General features: G+C 37.1%; 1 protein-coding gene across 1 annotated transcript in view; it reads right to left on the minus strand.

Moving 5' to 3' along the window:
* Positions 1-20,907, minus strand: part of LOC116765240 (tribbles homolog 2-like) — a 28,838-nt gene extending 7,931 nt beyond the window's left edge. The window contains exons 1-3 of the mRNA XM_032654660.2: positions 20,671-20,907; positions 20,103-20,500; positions 17,005-17,294 (exon numbers count right to left, since the gene is read on the minus strand). Coding sequence (XP_032510551.1) covers positions 17,005-17,294; positions 20,103-20,405 — 593 coding nt within the window. The 5' untranslated portion in view covers positions 20,406-20,500; positions 20,671-20,907. The remainder of the gene's footprint in view (positions 1-17,004; positions 17,295-20,102; positions 20,501-20,670) is intronic.
* Between the last annotated feature and the right edge of the window lie 316 nt (positions 20,908-21,223).

Genomic DNA, 21,223 nt, shown 5'->3' on the forward strand with positions numbered 1-21,223 from the left:
TTATATTTGGTTATGTTACAAAATTTTGTACACATGATTAAATTAGACGAATATGAAAAATTAGTATTAATTATAAAATAAATGACCAACAATTTAAATTTATAACTTTATGTTCTTACTTTCTATAAGGATATAAATATAAAAAATACCACGATGATATGTTGAAGATGTACAGGATAGTATAAATTAAATTATTTATAGACCCCTACTTGTATGGACTAGGACTAGTTTCGATACTGTTTGCGATAGCGCATATTTTAATAGTTTTGTAAAACGAGTACACACGTAGAGCGATGGTCGCAAGAAACTTTCTGCCCTTTATATATTAATATAAAAACTTCTACGTTCAATTTGTAATAAAAGACTCGCCTTAAAGGTAGGTTAGTAGGAAACAGCTAGTATTGAGATTCAAGTGGTAAGATTGTTATCGAACGGGACAATGGTTTATTAAAAACGGGAAACAAGTTCTTACGACCCCAATGACGTCGGCACAAGTCGATACGCTGAGCCGATAAGTCACGCAGAAAGTTTACATACGCTAACATTACAACAATTATAAACAACGTTTAGCATTCATTGCGTATTATCAGTTGAGCTGTGTAAAGGGTTCAGATCTAAAGCCTCGATGTATTTAACACACCAGGGAGATTAATTTATCGCAGTCAGTAAGCTATTTCTATTCCAACCTATTAACCCTTTACTACAACAATAAAGAGCGGTAAAACATGTACGAGGAAATTGTAAAACCTGGTAGTATGTGTTATTGTGGAGCGTTTGTAAATAAAGAAATATCGCGAATCAAAACAAAATACTTCGTATTAAAAGACCGGTTTGTTCCGTTAACTGAAACGAGGAAGTCAACGGTCTTGAAACCATTTTATTCCATTTGCAATACCTCATACATTGAATATGCGAATACCATCGCCAATTTTATAAAATTAAATTTCGTGTGGACCCTAAGTTGAATCAAAGGATAAAAGTCGATCCAAATAAGGCGACGTTGTATTTCATTCGCATGCAAAAAAATAATTAATTAGTTCACCGCCACTACGAGCTTATAGTATAGTAAACATGTCAGGCGACTATTGAGCATCTCCCGTTCAAAACAAGAAAGTTCATAGGCCTTTCGTTGAAGAATTTCAAACACCGTACGATTGTGTGAAACGTGGACGTGAATTGAATGTAATTGCCTCACGATAAATAAATAGTGGGATTCTGAACAATGCCGATGATGATTATGGATTACATTCTGATAAGGCTTATATCACGAGCCGTGTTGCAAGTGGAACACAGCGGTACTTTCACGTTTACCGTACAGAAAAGTGTACCGATGGTAAGTTTCACGACATATACCAACTAATATTTACAGTTCGTTAATATCTATTAACCAGTATTTCTTTTTTTGTCTATGACATGAGATGAGATCATGAAGGATCAACGATCTACGAATACCGAAGCAAAGATCGCCTTCGATACGACAACGCAAGGAGCGGTCTTTAAACTCGGTCGTTCACCTCGCGATTACATACATTTTAACACACAATGACGTAAGTTGGAAAGTGCGGAAACCGATGTTCTAAGACAAATAAATCGATCCGAGATTCATTATAACGCGGCGGCCGGCATTCTGTTCGCGGATGCGGCGGGGAAAGGCCAGTGAACTTGCAAAACCTCACCTGTCACAGTCGGGGGGAGAGAAACAAAGAGCGTGATGCAACGAAGAAAGCGGGGAATCAGAGACAGCCGTGTTACGTAGGCGGCTCGGTGGTGAGGCTAAGAATTCGATTTAGAAATTGGAACTGGGAACCTAGTTTTAATGCGTACGTCTTACACAAGCTGCGGCGGAAGAGAGCGCGGCGAAAACGGCACATTTAGGTGATGCAATAAAGAAAGTGCGGAACTAAAGTAGGTTTTCCAACGCGATGAATGTACTCAACCATTAGTCGTATATCATACGAGTTGGCAAAGAATCTAGCGAGTCGCGGCCGTCGACCCCGCGCTTCGATAGAACCTATGTTTTGCACGCTCTCGTGTGATATAATGCGCGCATTCCTTGGAGAAAATTACTTTTAAATCGATTATATCCAGCCTAAGGTACATTGCTTTCATTACATCGATTCGAAGACTGCAACTGCGGTTAGGTAATGTGTGTGGTCACACATGTTACCGGCACTTACAAGGCTGATGTAACAGACGGTTTGGAAAATATGTGTGATTTATTGTATATTGAGTCGGATGGCCTTAGAAATGGGCGAAAACGTGTTTAGAAGTGGATGTGTCAAGTTCAGCTCGTGCCAGCGCGGGCAGCGCGTTGACAATGAATGGCGAACAGCGGTGTACTTGACCTACTGCAGCTACATCACACATTACACAGACATTAAAATTTCGATCATATATATTAAACTCTAGATAAACAGCGTTAATAAAGTACAAATGACGTATGTGCCTTATTGAAAGTGACACACGAACGATTTTTTCTCTCATCGCTCATTAAACGTTCGACTGCAACAAAGCCCGGTTATGACAGCTTTGACATTGGCATATTGGTTCACTAGGCCACGGTAAAAAACGTCTTTGGCACGAGCTCGCTCAGTTTACGTCAATCAAGAAAATATTTAATAAATAAAGCGTCATCGCCATCTTTCATAACCGGTGATATCATTGTTTCTGAATGTTCTCATTATGTACACGTTATACGTGTTGAAATTTATATAGTCGGCTGTGTATCTGTTATATTTTTATCGAAACCAAGGTCCTATATGCAGCTGCATTTACACCTGTTCATTTACAGAGTATTTATTCTTTACAAGTACTAACTGGTTGCCTATTATGTATTGATTTTTGATATTTAATTCGTAAAGTTAATATAAAATGACAAAACATACACAAAAAATATATAAACAGTTGCAGCGCTCGTGGCGTCCGGTGTCTGTATGTAATAATCCAAGTAGGTTAAGGTTTCATCAAGGATTTGTTGCGGCAAAACTCCGCTCCAAAACGCGTTACTGAACTCCACGCCGATTCCAATGTATTTGTTCAGCGACTTTTGCAATTCGACATTCATCAACAATAGTTTTAATGTTGGCGACAAGATGTCTACTAAATTTAAGTACGTTTAACGGATACCGGTTTGTCACTGGATGGTCATTTTCGAATGTCCCATCTCATTCACCTGTCGACGACAATAACGAATGCATGACAAAAGCGAAGACGTCCTTTGTCTAATTAACATCGAGCAAAACAAATGTAACTCGATAGCTTTTGTCCTAACATTGACTGAAACAATGGTCCTTTGATATGCTTTGAAAGTAACGAGTACCCAAAATCGGACCCAAAACAAACAGGTTAATAAGTTTCAAAACGATCCAGATGTATTACAAAAGCGGTAGCACACAGCCGTTTGGCAACAGCAGAACCGATTGTTTCACAACTAGCATCGCAGCGTCCGGACCACTCAATTAATTGTTTCCAACGTAAAAACTTCAACGATTCAAGTCCTTTGTTTTATTTACAAAACATTGTCACCGTTAGAGCACTCCACTTTATATTGATAAATATGGGAGCGACCATTGTTAATTAAATTGTTTTATTGCTCAAGATTATTTCTATTCAATAAAGCTTTAAGAGTGTTATTAAAATAACTATTATAATTTTTGAACAAGTTCGTGTTAAAGCAATCTGACCTCGGACCCGTGTAATGAATGGACCTAACGACGATGTTGTGGTGTGTGCAATGACAATTACGTAATATATTATTATGTCAAATTTAGTTTTTCCTATTGAAGAGCAACACGTAAGGACGCACATTTGTCACATTTTATGTAACAGTATGTAATTATGTATATGTGTTAAAATATCTCAGTGGTATATCGGCCAAGCTGATTAAACGCTCAGGGCTGATGCAACTGTAATCTTGTGTAACTAAAATATAAATATATAAACATAAGACCTTCGATGCTACGGCCTCGATGTAGCTGAATTCATACTATATTTTATTCATCCATGGAATGTATGATTGATTACCTGAATACATAGGAGACATTCAGGAGTTCTGGCAGGCGCGGGCGGAGCACGGCAGATGTTGGCGAACAATTGTTGAGGTAACAAAAGCAGGTAGTGTGATCCATAGGTCGCGCCATGTGCTACGTGTTAATTTTTTTTTAGATGATAACACGTTTTGAGAAAGAAATGATAGAAAAAATACTAATCTCACCCGACAGATGGACGAGCACATGTCCGCTCACAAAAAACAGGACAGGATTAAAATGTAAACGTAACTTTTGATTAATAATTAAATTTTGCGTCGATGCTTTGTTTTGTGACTGCATTAAATTAAATACAATGGTTTCCCTTTGTTACAAAAGAGAGAAACGAATCGAATCCCAGTTATCAAAATTAATAACAGCAAAAGCAATTTACTTTGATCGCGTAATATCCTGCCGGCGAATTTATTGAGCAGAATTTTCAATTGTTTCCCGTGCGAGTGCGAAGCGTTATACCGAATAAGTTAGGTTTTTCACTTGGCGTTTTTGGTGTGGGATGTAAAATATATTTTAATGGAAAATTAAGGGTACGTTATGAAGTACCCAACAGACGTAGTGACAAAGAGCGATCGGAACAATGACAAATATTGACCTCGCAGCATGTGTCGAAAGCCAAACTTTAGGACTGGTTTACGAACATTTGAATAAACATTCGCTGCGATACTAACGAAATTTTGTTGACCTTAAGTTATATCGAATGTCACTTGTATGCACCCAGATAGAATTGTGGCCAGGTGTCCAAAAACTTTCTCAATATTTGGAATCTATATATTGTTACACAAATGGACAGCTATAAATAATCTGCTGTCATACGGTTGCAAGTTCAGCGCCAAGAAGATTTACGGCATTTATTTATGAGGACGTTTTAATAAACTCGCTGTTAATAGACAGGTCTCAACGTTCATAGTCCATCAAATTGGCCTCTCCCGAATTCATATCTCCTTGACCAAAGGATAAGACACCTTGTGGGTAACAAGGTCGGTACAAGTCGTCGCGAAGGCAACAATGGGTTCTTATAGTGTGTGTTCGGAATGTGAATTTTGAACACGTGCGTTTTACAGGTAGACATGCATGTGCAGTTTATTGTCATCTTAAGAATAGTATTTTTGTTAGCTGTGAATAGGACTTCCTTGCACAATGGACTCTTTACATTTCGTCGCATCATCGATCGGATAAAGAGTCCCGAAATGCATCATGCGTAGGAGATCACAAAGCGTATTTGTTTATGAAACATCTGTCCGAAACTATGAATTACCTCATACAAATGGCATTGCAAAAACGATTTCATTGTCGTATCTCAGGTAAACTTTAAAAGATTAACCCGAAACCGGTTTCAACAATGATTGAAACACCTTGATATTTTTTTTATGTAAAAAAATATACATTATTATATTTAATATTCAATTTCTTATAAGTAATAGGCGTTTAAAAATCGTGTTGCGGCATAACCGGCGACCTTAAGACGTTATCTGTTCTTGATAAGAAAGATTGTGCGACCTTTAGTGTTGACTAGGTGTACAATGCGTGATAAGCCCTAAGACCAATGACCGCATTGAGACATCCAATGCATAGGATTTATTAATACCATTTAAATAAAATATAATAAATTATTATCGATTACTTTATCGGTTATTTAATTATATACATTACTCTATATTATGTATTTTTAATTTATATTTATGATTAATTTAAAATATAATATGTTGACTTAAATGTAAAATATAATACTATAGTTATTAGTTACGGTCCTGATGTTTTTACTTTGCATCAATGATCAATAGGCCCTAGACTCAAGGTCTCTTCAGGGCCGGATATAATTGCAATGCGAATACAATTGCATACAAACAATAAGCTCCCGGAGGGCTGATTCGTATGCTAGAACAAAGCTTATCTATATAATCTATACATACGTATTATGTTATTTAAAGACGCATTTCAATAAAATGTGCATATAGAGAATTAGCACGTCTGTAGCATGGACATGACGCTGCTCCCGACAGCGTCAGCGTCAGCGTCGATAAACACACGATAAACGTTATTGAGTCACGTATACGGCAAGTTCATTCGAATAGTCGGTTTATCGGCTAGCAGCACGTAATACTTAATGCGGGCCATGAGAAAAGAACATACCAGGTTTGTTGGATGGAATCACTTCAGAATAGCGTCACGACTCTGACATCGATTTAATCGTGTACAGAACAATTACTGAAAAATAAATAGTACTTTTCTTCAAAATTCCTTCCCGATATACCTTTTATCTATATTGTATTATGTAGGAAATATAACTCCAAAGCTGAACATTAATTTATAATAGACTGTCACTTGTTAGTTAATATCAAAATTTGCATGTTACGAATTGTAAAGCAACGTAAACGTCGTTTCCTGGTCGAAACAGTGAAGGCGGAAGAGTCGCGCTTGCGCAACTGACATTGAACCAGCGATCTCGCCGGAGGCCGCCCGCGCCAAGATTCTTATATATTTTAATGTCATTTTAACATATAATCGAAAACCGGAGTCTTTTGATACATCAGGAAAACCACAAATATAAATCTGTTTCAAAACATTTCTCGGTAACAGGATGCGATAACTGCGCACTTAGATAGATGTTTTTATCAAAAGAAAACATTCGCCTCGAGGTTTTCCTTATCAAATTTCATGTCATACTTTGCGATGCTTCGCACACTGATAAACCCGCACATGCATATCGCAAAACGTATATTTATTTGATTTATATAATATGAATACAATTAGATCTATTAGTGTTTATCGGTTATAGATTTTTTGCGCATAACAATCCATCAAGGAGTACTTAAGTATAAATATAGTTATTAGTAAGGTAATAAGTCGTTGGATCATAACTATTACTACGTATGTGTTCTTGCTATGGAAACGATTCATTACACTAGTTTAAATGATACTAGACGCTTACGTCATTATATTAGTATGTTGTAAGAATATTTTTAACTACTATACATTGACTATACCGCTATTAAGTTGTTTTTATAAATAAAATATATATATTGAATGATTCTATTTTGAAACTATATTTTATATGGCAACAAGTAATGCGCATTTCTCATTACGTCACAAATGTCACCCTCGTAATCTTTATTTATTATATGATTGTTTTAAATAAAATGTACAATAAAATTTAAGTTATATAAATTAATTATTCTACTTAATGATACTTTGATATTAAATGAAAATTCTCTATTAATTATTTTTTATTACAACACTGATAATTAACATGACATTGTTGCTCGAGTGTCAATTTAATTAATGAATTAGGAATAATATTATCAACCAAAAATAAATTATAAATAATAAATGAGTTCTATTCTTGATTACAACAATTGATCACAAAAATCGATACGTATACGGTTTCTTTGTCTCAAATGTCCGTCATATCGTTTTCGTATGTAGGTAGTTACGATAATGTGATAAAAGACAGCTTGTTTCGCGTATTATTGTAATAAAAAAAAATATATAAATAAATAGTATTTATTTGAGATGGTTGTAGGGTGTTAATTAATACGTTAATCGATAAGGTGTCGACGGCGGATCCGGTGTCATGTCGCTGGCGTCCTTGGTCGGGAGCGCGTCGACTTCCGTATGTACGTCACTACCACGTGTCTCATTTAACTGTTTTGTTTGTGATGTTAGAAACAACCGAGGCGTATTACGTAATATTATTCCCAGTAAATCTCTGTATAACGCAATATCACATCGGGTTTCCTGTTTAACATTGTTTTCATTTGTTCGGTAATTTAAAATAACTTCAGCTCCTTGTGGAATAACCGAATCCGTAATGGCTGTGTTGACGTCAAACAAGCGTACTGCGTAGGTTTTATTTCATATTAAGCCACCCTCGCCCGACGTAACCATTGTAAAGGATTTCATACGGGACTGTTCGGAATGTTTTACCTAAATACAAATCGAACGAATCCAACAATACCTACGCCATTTTTATGTGATTACATCAGCGTCACGAATTAAATGTTATTGAGAGAACTGCGCAAAATCGGAATACTGTTCAAATATAGCAACAGAGGAATAAAAGTGGAATGTACTTTGTATTGTTTTGCTAATGACGCATATGAGAATATAATTAGTTTGTTGTTGTCAACGACTCTTACAATCGGAAAAACCTAAATTATTTTAATTTTTCCAACATGCGTAAATTCGTTACGGTTATTTAATATACCAATTTGTTGTGTCTTTGTTTTCTGTCGAAGGTCAATCTTAATGATTGTGATAAAATGCGAGTACATTTAACGTAGTGTCAATTTAGTAATGGAAGTGCATGTTAGAAAGATATTGTCGCGGTCGGTTACGCAAGCGACCGCGAACAAAGGTCGTATGCGTTCTCATATTTAAAATAAGTATTCTTCAATCCGAGGCCGAAACCACGAAAAGAATACAGTTTCGCAACGCGCATTTCAATGTCATTGTGAGCGTTCCTCGCGGTCGTTCGCGGTTTTTTGTTCGGATACTCGCTGCAGCACATTCGAATATAGTCTTGGTTTAACGAGCTTCGTATCTGACTCATTGTCCGCGTTAAGACTTATTGTTTAAAATCGTTACCAAATTTATAATTTTTTTTTTAATAAAATTTAACCATGAGATTTTTTTACGCATTATACGATGAATAAACATTGAGTAAATTACTAGGAAACTCCATTACGTTGGAAATTACAAGGGAATGCGTAGTCATATGGGAAGTTATTAGTGTGACGAGATTGTAGTTTATGTACAAGGAATTAATAGCTATAAATCTGTTTATACACATAAAGACAACAGAGAAAATGGAGCTTTATGTTCACAAAATAAAGCCTAAATTGGAGTGCACTAGAAGTTTGACACATGAAAATATTGCCAGACCATGAAAATGCTAGACCGGCTGCAAACCGGTCTAGAACTTGGTAGCTGGTCGCAATCACAGAAGCCAACTTTTAGTAATAGCGTCTACTGTATAATAACAGCTGTCGAAATTTATAACATTAAAACTTTTTTCGGCCGCTCGTAAACCTTACAGCTAAGGCAATAATGTCATGAGACGCAAATAGTTTACGTAAACGACGGTGTTGCGATAAATAAAAAAAAAAACGATGTAAACAAATACAAGAACATTCAAGATCACGTGAATTGTTTTGGCAACTTTGGATGTTGAGCGTCATTTCCTGCTAGCGGCCGTGAACTGAGTTACGTCAGATATTAGGACGCCGAGAGACAATCAAAAGGACAGTGGCTTCGTTCAAAAATGTCCTTAAAAAATATGTTTCAAACAAAGTATTTTATTTATTACATTTAAGTTCTATGTTAATGGACCAGTTAGAAAAATATGTTAATTTAAGAGTGCTAATGAGTGTCTAAACAAGTAATTATTTGGAATGACATCACTTCTAATTTGGCGTCGTTTATCAAAGGTAATTTCCAGTAACCCGGATTCTCTAAAGTCGTTTATTTATCATTCATTGTATTACTGGGGAAAAACTCAAGGAAATAACTTTGACATTTAATTATATCTATGGATTAGGGCAAGCGTATCGTAAGCCAAATAGATTTATGTACATGAATGATGTAACACGAGCGATATATTTCCTATGTAGAAGGTCTTATATTTTTACTCCACCAAGTAAACTAAATATCAAGGTCCGTTCCAAAGTCATTTGTGTATCGAAACGGGAAGCTCTTTATAGGGCAGACGTCCGTGACTTGATTTGTAATAACTGTGAATTAAATAGGGTATTGTTGAAGGCGACGTGCAACATAACATGTATCCAATGATTAATGCCTTAAACATTATCAATAACGAAGCAAGGCGCCATACGTGCTTATACATAGGTACTCGACTGGTTTCTTTGTCTACATCTAGATCAATAAGTGGATATTTATTTTATATATAGTTGTAATATGTTTGTTTGTATCTAAAAAGTGAACTTAATGTGCAAACGTCAAGTATTTTTAGTGGCGACGCATCGGGTTTGAAGGGTTAATCGCAATTCTGGCCACTCGCAGACCGGTTGCGTTTTTTTTTTCTCTCGACGCCAGACTCGAGGTAAACGCTCGACATATGGGGAAATTGCCTGCCTTCTATTTCATTTAGCTCCTTTTAGATATTTCGTTGTTTTGGTTTCGTATGTTCATTATTACTTAAATAGTTGAATATTTCATATTCTTTACGTTTTTATATTGCGCGGGCGTAACGTTTTGCTGAAGTATTTCAAGGCAGGTTTTTCAAACGTTATTATATTTGGCTACCGCCTCCAGATGCAAAGTTTTATCAAGACTCACGCCGTTTCGTGTAGGTGGTAACACAGATATTATTTACAGGAGTGAAAATAAAACGACCAAATTTACCAACGCTTCTGAAATTGGAACTCAAAGGTTGTATTGTTCTCGTTTTAGAATTTATTTTTAACCTATAGCTTCTATGATATAAAATACGATATAAATTCGTTAATCTGTATAGTTGGTAGGAAATCGTTACTATAGTCAATAAATGGGAGAAAATGCTTTAAATAATTATAAATTTGAATATATAATCATTAAATTTATTTGTTTTCTTTGAAAAACAAACTTAAAACGTTATGCAGCGTAATTTCTAAGATTTTTGTTTTTGTGCCGTAAATCTGCATACATCTTAAGAGTGTTTTTATATTCAAGCTGCTACACGAGTATAGTAGTTTTTGTTCTCTGTATTTACATTCAGGTTTTGTTTTTATTATCTGTGCAGCGTCTGCGGAGACACTTACGTACCTAATTAGAATACTCTTTATTTGTAAGACTTCGTATTAATAAACACAACTATTTATGTAGTTATATATAAAACCTAAACACTCGAGTCTATTTCTATATATAAAATATAACTATAACGTGAACTTCTATATTTATTGTTGGGGTTTTGGAGGGTGGAAAGATATTTAAGAATAAAGTAAAAGGGGAATAAAAATAGCTGAGGGTAGTGACCTGTTGTGGCATCTATGATTCATCTCGAACCCTCTGTGATCGCCCTTTTTATACAGTCCCTCTTAATGACGTCACCAAATACCGTGACGCACGACCCTGACGCGGCACTCATCAAATCCTCCCATAGCCGATTTATTGTTAGTTTGGGCGAAGTTTTATGTTTCCCATTTCACACATCAGCTATATTCTGATGGCACTTTTACTTACAGATCGATGTCATTCTTAATCATGGTTAAATTGATTAAAGTCGAGAAATGTTTTTGTTATGGTAATATTTATTTATATATGAAAATATTCTGGCAACGTAACAAGTTTATTTCTGTCGACACTCGTCTCGGATGATTTTGGACGTGTTTCGGATGATGAGTTTGGATTAATTTATATAAAAATCTCATTGGACAGATTCAGAAGACACGATTCCGAAAATTAAGCTTTGGTTACGCTAGAGGAGTTCTAGCGGTCAGTCACCTCTCGACGCGGATATGTAGCCGAGGCGAGCGAGCTTTCCTCACAACGAAACAAAAAAAATGTAATAACAAATAAGGCTTCATGAAGCTAAGCTCCTTGTTGCTAGGGTATCAACGATTGGTATGGAACGATGTGGAACGGTGTTAAATAATAATCGTCTAGAAACAGCAGACGCGTGTCTTGGCAGACTGAGATTTCAAACTTTATACACCGTCCGTTCACATTGACCGCCCTTGCGAGACGATACTTCAGAAGGGCAAGCCACCGACCCTTTTAATCGTTGGCACGTGCACTTCAATCGAACGAATACAAAGATATCCTAGGGATATCGCATGTTTGTCATTTTTTAGGTGATATATCCAGCGCTGTCGAGGACCTCATTCCAAAGGTTATGTTCGTTCAAGCGGGTGCAGTGCGAGTCACGAAGACGATGAGTCACATCATGAAATGGACACCGTTTGTTACCAAAGTTTCACGATTATGATTACTATGCAAATTAGGCTGGTGCAAGTTAAATTAAGAATCGTGTAACTGTATACAGTTTGTAAGACTATCTTTGAGTTAATGTGACAATTAATAGGCAACGTACCGGTAGATTATTTAATATGAATTATTCTGAGATGTTAAGCGGATCGTGTCACAAGAGCGTGTGTCGCTGGATAAGTGCGAGGTTACGCAAATCCGCACATATGTTAGCTGTGCGGGCCGAACGCAGCTTGCACAAGTTTTCATAGACCTTTGTTTTACGCAACCCGATCGGTTTAATAGCTTAATGATTTGTTATAATGATTAAATTGTTTGAGATCTATTAATATGTATTTCATGTTCTGGTAAATAAATAATTTACATAAACATTTTTTAATCTTATTGTAGTACATTTGAAATTAAACTTGATCCGTTAGAAGATGTCTAGATAACTATCTAATGGTGTTCCAGTGAAAATTGGGAAACCAGATTTAGAACTTCTATGAAATGTACAGTTAATTAAATGTATTCTTAGAAACTATTTTCAATGGAAAATGTATTGTCAACGCAATTAGAGCAGTTTATTTGGCGATGAGAAAATAAAAAGTTCCGGTAACACAAATAAAAAAATGCACTTTCGTATGTACGACAACGATGTCCGGCAATTCATTTCCCAGAACGACGCTCGCATTGTGATTTGAGTAATAAGTAGAGGTGATGCTTGCTCGAGATCAATGCACTACAACTACGTCCGGTGGCTGCGTCCGGTGTTTTCGTATCACCAAAAAAGGTGCGAACACTTTATTTATAGTGATGACGAACACACATTCACATTCAACACATTTATATACACGAGGATAAATGTCGGTACGTTGAATAAACCGTGAATGCTGTTTTATAATTAAATTTGACGTATTGTTTAGCGAATGTGTTTAATAGTTGGTTCCGCACGAGCGATGGGCGGCGTGGGGTAGCCGGTAGCGACATTGGCACAGTTGCGCACGACCTCACCAGCCGCAAGTCGACCGAGGCCGCTAGCAAACGCCTCAAAACGAATAACACAGTCGTCAGAATTCCGGCCTGATTCATATCGTATATGAGTGGGAACGGTGTAATGATTTAAAAACATGACCAATAATCAGTCAACGCTATAGTCGTAATGTCTGCTGCCAAAAAACAATTACGCTGTACACAGTTTTATTCCATTTGTCAAAGATATATACCTAAAACAACTCTACGTAATGTTTTATAACTTTAGTCGAGCTTTACAGTCGTAATACTGTAAGACTTACGCAGTAGGGCGCAGAGCTCGCCATTATGCAAATATTAAGTTGCAACTTAACAGTGTCTTACACCACAAGACTTTGGCAATTTGCTTTCAAAATGTTTTGGAAACTGTATCGGTGTAAACATGACAACACATTTACTAGTAGGCGTCTTTCAGACTGTTGAATTAATGTATAAATAACAAAAACACGGTTTCCAATAAAATAAGACATACATTGAGTGGCCGGGCTGGTATGCGTCGCGACGGCGTCTGCCGGCTCTTCGCGAACCGATTTGGCACATCCGCTAGAGACTGCCAGATCCAACGAAGCCGTAAATATAACGCAGCACTAACGTCGCCGACACGCCAAAACAAATTTGCGATAACCAAGACATACAGAAATCTTTACAATTGATTACCAATACAAGGTACGAGCAAAAAATATATCATTTAAATGAAACTAATACTATTCAGATATGCCATTCGGTATATCCGAGTGATCACGGTTGCTGAAAAGTAACGGAAACGTCGGGAGTATGTAGTTTTTTACAAAAATAAAGCACGCGTAGTATATCCGAATACTTAGTTTCATTTAAATGAATAAGACTCGCGAAAGTCTTAGATCTCATTAAAAAAAAAAGTTTTTTATACTATTAATGATGTATCAAGTTGCGTAATTAAATACGTATCTTGAGCTAGTAATTGTTCGCGATGGATGTGATCATCCGATCCGGCTTCTAAGCACCGTGTTACGCAAAAACCGGCTTTTGTTTTGTTACCTGGAACGTTTTTTGGCGGGGGCGGGATGAGCCCTAACAATACGACATTATTTTATACCTGAAATTGTTTACAAAAGTCCTGACTTTGAGCAAAGAATCACTGGCTCCGAATCGTCTGCCTTGCAACGCGTATCTAATTTTATTTTATGACAAAACCTGTTCGGCAAATTCAATTAAATAAAGCTAACCCAGTTTTGCATTCAAAGAAAGCATAGCAAAATGTATCTTTATAACGAAAAATGCGTTTCCGGATGTAGCATCCTATTTGTTTTGTTGAGATCTTTATAAAAAAAATACAAAAGTATTTACAAGGAAACATCCGGCTTTGCTACAAAATGGATGATGCATGGAAATAAAAGATTTAGACACTATTCATAATTTCATTTGTTAAGCTAGATAGGAGGTACATTATATAATATAAGGATTCTTTTTATCTTTCCCGGATCAAAGAACTATCGTCACTATCTACATTACTTGGCAGGTGCAAATATTCTCCATTATTCCTATATGAAAAATTATATCGTTTGATAATATATTTATTTTTCTAAATGTATTCGTACAGTTTTTACAAATTTAAAACTAAAAAATAACATGCATTTTATAAACAACCCTGATTTTAATGTCAAAGTATCTTATGAGTCTGAACGTATTGGCAAAGAATATTAATTCGACTAGTCTCAAAGGAGGAGCAAAACTAGGGAGTGTAGAGAAAATCCACTTCAAAGCGTAAGGAGAGACGCGAAATCAATATTAATGTTCTTATTTACCTTTGAGATGGTTTTGAACCGTGCGATATAGCTGCATGGAGTCTACCGGATGATACGAATTTATAATCAGGGGTGCCTTTGTACGGGACGTGAGAACGGAGGTCGAAGGGCGGGTCACTTGCTTCGATTGCACCTTCCACAATCCGAATTGTTACTATTCTCACGATGAACGCAAAAGAATAATCTTGACCGCGACGTATGAGCGATCATTAGAATATATTAGGGTTGCGCAAGGTCAGCTGCCGTATGCAAATCATATCTGACCGTCCCGATGACTAGTTGCTGGGAAAGTTAGATGCCTGATAACGGGAGATGGTTTTGGGTCAACATCCTTCCAGCTGGCTACCTGAGATGGAGCGGTCCGTTAATATGGTTAAAACAAAAAGTAGCATTTCCTTTCCTAAATGACACATGCCAATACTGGACGTGTCAGTAGCGTTCTATAAATATTTGGTCCGGTTCCTTGCAAAAACAAAACTAATGTAGCTCTTCACCTATTTATTTTTATACAGACCTGTTAGTTCGTAATTATGCTCTTTGATATGTTATAAGCTTGGTACGTTCAGTTTAAGATTTACATATTTTTGCAAGTCTAGCGTACTACTTACTATCTTCTTTGCTAATACCTAAAAGGAGCAAAAGTTTTTACATTTGAGCCACGAGTTATCGTTCCGCAACGCAAAACGTCGCTTTCGACGAAGATCGCTTTGATAGCAGTCTACAGGAGAGTATTAAATTTTGCTTTTTTTCTCGTTCGTCCACTCAAAGCGACCAAGTTAGTACTGTTGAGTAAATATGATAAGATAACGGTCATTGAAAGACAGGACTAGTGACTGAGTATTTGAATACACAAACATGTTAAAACTTTCTACATATACATATTTATTTGACGAATGTCATTCGGGACGAAATAAATGGACTCAGGTCAAAGGAACCGTTATTTGAGAGTCGGACTTTTGTGGAGGCGTAACGAAAATTGTCTCGGTCGGGATGGCAAGGAGAGTTGAAAATACTTTACGTTAGGCGCTGGTTATTGAACTGATCTCGGGATAACGAAATATTTTTTATACGACAAAAAACTATCCAACCGAAGAGATTTTAAGCCTTCGTTGTGACAACACAAAAGGAATGTTTATAAGATATTTTGATTAAACAGCCTATCTAAATAAAATATATAGAAAAAAATATTAATATAGTAGACTATAGGAGACAGGTGGATAAAAGAATTTAATCAGTACATTAAAGGAATGTGATGTTGATGTAGGGTGCATAAACACTTTTTATTGTAATATTAGGGAGCCACCAGCTATCAACTATCAAGTGATCCAAAGGGAATCAGGTACCCGTATGGGGTCGGTGGAACTCGAGAGGTGCGCGGGCGCCGCGCCATCACCCTTGACCCGATTGTATTATACGCAGCAATGACACGGCTCGCCTTGAGCCGCTAGCATTGCCGGAGATATTCGCAACAATGGAGGCCAGATAATGTTTTAAAAAGTTTAAAATTTACCGGTTCCTACCGGCTGTATGTAATTAAGACGTTTTAACTTGTAGCATCTTCGTGCCGATATCACAATGTTTTGCATAGTATTACGTAGTTTTATTTTAAGTTTTTTATTTATAATTTGTATTGCACGTTTCCACTTTGACGTCGACCTGATGTCGACCGTCGTTGTCTTAACGTAATTTTTTTGTAATAAATTACTGATAGTAGTTTATCGTTTTCTAACAAGGCGCTATCGAATGAAAAGGAAACGACGAGCTACTTGATACATACTACGTTTCCGTTTCCGACGGTTTTGTGTTTTCAATAAAAAAAAAAAGTTCTCACGAACGACCCTGAGTGGGCGGAGTGACAAAAAACCGAAAGCAATTGATCGATTTGGGTCGCCTATCTGCCTTTCTATACCAACAGCTGTTAAAATGTACTTCATAATAATAATTTAAATCTAAAATAGCTAATTTTGTCAACGCAAAATTACACAAGGTACATTGGAGATATCGTCTATAAGAGAACATTGCGTCAGCTATTTCATTGGCAAAATTTAGCACACGGCGGTCCAAACGACTGGTGTACTACGGTAATGTCGTATTTCAACCATTCGTAATTTATACTAAGCAAGATTTCTTTACATTAAATCAATATCCTTGCGAAAACATACACAGTTAGGAAATCATCAGCGTTTTATTGAAGCATTATTGATCCACCAAGGAATTAAATGAACGAGAAACATAAATATTCTTACCTTTGGGGATCAGCGAAGACGAATTTCCTCAGCTTGAGGTCTCGTAAGACAATGCCTTGTTCGTGGCAAGCTGCGACAGTTTCAGCCATTTGTCTGAACAGCCTCCTGGCTTCGTGTTCCCGGAGACGTTTTCTCGCTCTGACATACGAGTGGAGATCTGAGTGCGAGCGAGGGAAGATGAGGTACACCCTTTTATCACCAACCAACACCTCGTGGATAGGATTCACGTGAGGATGCCCATCCAAACGGTAGTGCGCTTGGAGGAGACTACTGCAATCTCTTGATACTACCTGCAAACAATATCAGAGATTACAATCATTGAGAATTGTAATTGCAAGCTCTGAACGTTAGGTTTATGGACATAAAATTTCGAATAAAACCAATATTAAACTTGTCAGACTAGTTCGCTCCTAAAATAGCCTGTGCCATACGAATCTAGTTTTGTTTAGGTAAGCACGTTTTTCATTGTTAATGAATATAATAGGAATCTTATATTTTGACCTTTAAACCTTCAATATCAAACGACTCGATCCTATTTCAAGGGAACTATTGAAAAGACTAAATCTAATGTGAATAACGAGATAACTGAATAGGTTGACCCTTCGTAATAAAAGACAAAGGCGGATTCAAACGAATTTCTTGTCTGGCAACTTTGAATACTTTTATATTTCATAAGCAGACTTACAATGAAGGTAATATTGTTTCTAAAAAAGTTTTTTAATCTATTTCTAGTAGTCTCGTATTTATTTCTGATCATTTATTTCGGAACTTACTTACTCGAAATGTCAACGACTTGTGAACGCAAATACCAAATCTGATACTCCGACTCATAAGTGATGAATCACATCGCGTGCGTTGAAGCATTTCTTTTTAGTCATATTGTATTAATAGAAACAGTTAAATTTGTTTAGAGTATATCGCAGACATATTGGCGCAAATATTATTCTATACGCGGCCCTTGGAAAAAACCACGAAGACTGACCTATTTCTTGTAAGTATTTGCCAAAAAACGATAAGAAATCGCAACACTAGATAATATTCAGTTCCAAACGCTTTTTACGGCAGCTAACCTAGTTACTGCTATCAATATTTATTTAATACAAGGCATTGCAAAATATTTACCTATCCACATGGCAGAAATAAGATTGAACAAAACGATTGGTTCGTTATTTTAACGGGCCGTTTTGATTCAAGTTACAATATTTATTACGATATGATATGATGCAAAAAATCTTTGGCAACGACTTGAAATAAGTTCTTACTTTATTATTTGATACGATATAAAACTGGTGTGGGATTTATTTATAAGCGGTTGTGTTCTTTGGATTCGTTTACTGTTTTTGTTAAGTGAGCTGTGTGATAAGCGAAGTCGAACCAGCAATGAACTTGTAACAGTGTAGTCTATTACGTCTTAATGGAATTGTATAGTGGGGGGAGCCGAAAGAGGGGGCCCCCGCTAGCCTCGCAGTGACATTCGGTGATCGGCGCGTTATCAGTTCGTCTATTTCACAATGTCAATGAGAAGGTCAAGCTTATTTTTGTCGCGGCATCCACATAATGACGTTCATGACTCGAATATATAACATCTGTATGTAGATTTTTACTAAGATTTGTTTGTAAAATGTTAATAATTTTACTATTTATAGGTTGACTAATAAGCGATATCGTAATTCATATTTGGCGTAATGTAATACAAATGTGGCCAGTGGCTGTAGTGTCGGCAAGAGGCGATGTTGTAAATACACGGCGTTTAGCAACGATAACGTTGCCACACTTAACCTTGCCAAGTTCTCACGAGGGAAGTGCCTATTCAGCGCCTTGACAATACCTGTATAGGCCTTTGTTAGGACTGAAACTATGTATCCTGTGTTGCCTAAATACACTATAACTATATCTAAGGATGTTCGAAATAACAAGTTTCCGAACCGGTTACAGCGAGCCGTAGCGTTTGTTGCATGATTCAAATCCCGGAAAAAGTTTCGCTGGAAAAATATGACTAACAATTTGCAAATCCTCAATGACGGACGCGGTTGGATGGTAATTTTTGTTTTATCATTGTATTGTAATGTATTGCGAAAGCCGACACATGACATTGTAAAAACGATGGTTGTGGCCTACAAGTGCGATCGACCAGCGAGGCCATGACATATAATATTGACATCAGTATTTTAATAAAATAAAAAAACTTACATTAATCGATGCGAATTTTCACGATCTTGATGTTAACGTTTCATTACATTAACCAGTTGTGATTTTGACAATTGACTAATTGAAATGAAAGGGAAACGCCATGTGGGCACATTATTAGGAATTTTGGTTTATCTCTACGGGGCGTCTATCCCGTGGGATTCAAGGAACCCTTTCAGATTGTCTAGCGGATATAGCTACTGTTACATTATTATTAAATAACTCTGAACTTAAATAATTTTATAATTGGAAGTTAGCTAAAAATTATTTGGATACGATTTTGTTTCCTGATTTACGCGTCCGTTGCACCCTAGTCCGAGGCTCTGGCATCATCATAATGAGTAAGGAGAAACAAACTAATTACTAAATGGACCGGAGGTCGAGTAATACAAGAGATTACACAGTGTATCAATCAAACAAAACTGCGCAACCTCAGTTCTGTTGAAAACCGGCACAATTTCATCACGACGTGTTACGTGTCCCGGTCGTGTCGTCTCACCATGATGAATCGTTGTGCCTAAATGAGTTTTTACTAAAAGAAACAAAGGCAGCATGTCCTTAGGCAGTCGAATTTTAACCTAAGGACTAACGTTCGAAATAATATACCTACAGTTTGTATTACAAACAACAGCTACTGCATTGCTAACTACCCTCAATATGAAGAGAGATTTTATTTTATATAGACATAGGGATAATCAACGATAACGTGAGTTATGATAGGAGTAAGCTAAAATTGGAACAGTAATTATTTGGTTTTATGATAAGATCTGACCCTAAATTCAATGTTCCCGAAGCTGCATCAGGCAGACACTAAGTCAAGTTGTTTGTGATACCATTTTCGTATTGTGCGAGGTTGAGACGCCGTCCGACTGGTTTTCGTTTATAGATTTAGTTATCGATGTAGGACTCACTTTGCAAACGTATTCCTCGTGCGTGCGCACGTCCACACACCGGCATAATGAAGAACCTTCCACTTGTTCTAGCAGGAGGTACTTCTCTGCTACCAGGGCCGCTTGGAATTGGTGTTGCGGTGGCGAGGGACTCGGGGGTGCTGGGCTGGATGGCGAAGGAGCTGCAGACAGGCGGTCAGCTAGAGACGGAGACTGTGCCCTGTCCTCGGCTTTGTTGTTTTCTTCGTTGACAGGCACCGGTACAGTCACCGCTGGTTTGCTCAGGCGCAACGGCCATAATAAAGAAGGCGATCCGGGATCCATCACAACACTACAACACTGTCACTGACACTTAACACAATGTTCACAGAACACAAACACTTAAATCGAAGAAGGAACTATGATGATACGTGCATGATCTGCAAAAGAAATGCAATCCAATTAGATGTTTCGTATACCTCCCGCGCTTGCAAATTTCATTGCACACTACGCGGACTCTTGCAAAATTTTAAAACTATGAGACAATCGACGATTTAGTAACACGGTTTAGCAAGGGGAAATTGTTGATTCCTACGAATATAGTACGAACCTTGAAATGATTCGCCCTGAGAGGATATCGTACCAAAATTTGACTGTCCGTAGTGGCGAAATTCGCTTACTAACACTGAATTACTTGAATTAAATCGGAGTAATTCGAACGAGTATAGACAGGCCAATATTTTGGGCCGGTGTCCGCTCGGGTTGGAATGAAACTAAACAGACACACAACCACCTCCCACGGACGCCATTGCGAGACTGACTAGGAGTAGTGTGACTGTGACGAGGCTGACGCGGCACTCGGATGGCGCCTCGGGCCGGCAAGCGATCCAACGTCCAATGTCGACACACCGTCGGCTTGCGTAGTACGCAAGCAACGCCACGCGGTTTGTAGGCGAATCTGAAGCAATCTTGCTATCTCTTTCTAGCACACCTTATTATGGTGCCTCGGAATGAGAGAGCGTCATACCATTCATTTACGTTTTGCAATGCAATGATGTCAAATTAGAAAAATTATATTAAGTATAGTTAGATTATTTGTTACTAAATTTTTTTACTAATTTAATAAAAAAAATAATACAAACGTTCTACATCCATAGAATGAT

The sequence above is a fragment of the Danaus plexippus genome, chromosome 2 (genome assembly GCF_018135715.1).
Source record: "Danaus plexippus chromosome 2, MEX_DaPlex, whole genome shotgun sequence".
Lineage (NCBI taxonomy): Eukaryota > Metazoa > Arthropoda > Insecta > Lepidoptera > Nymphalidae > Danaus > Danaus plexippus.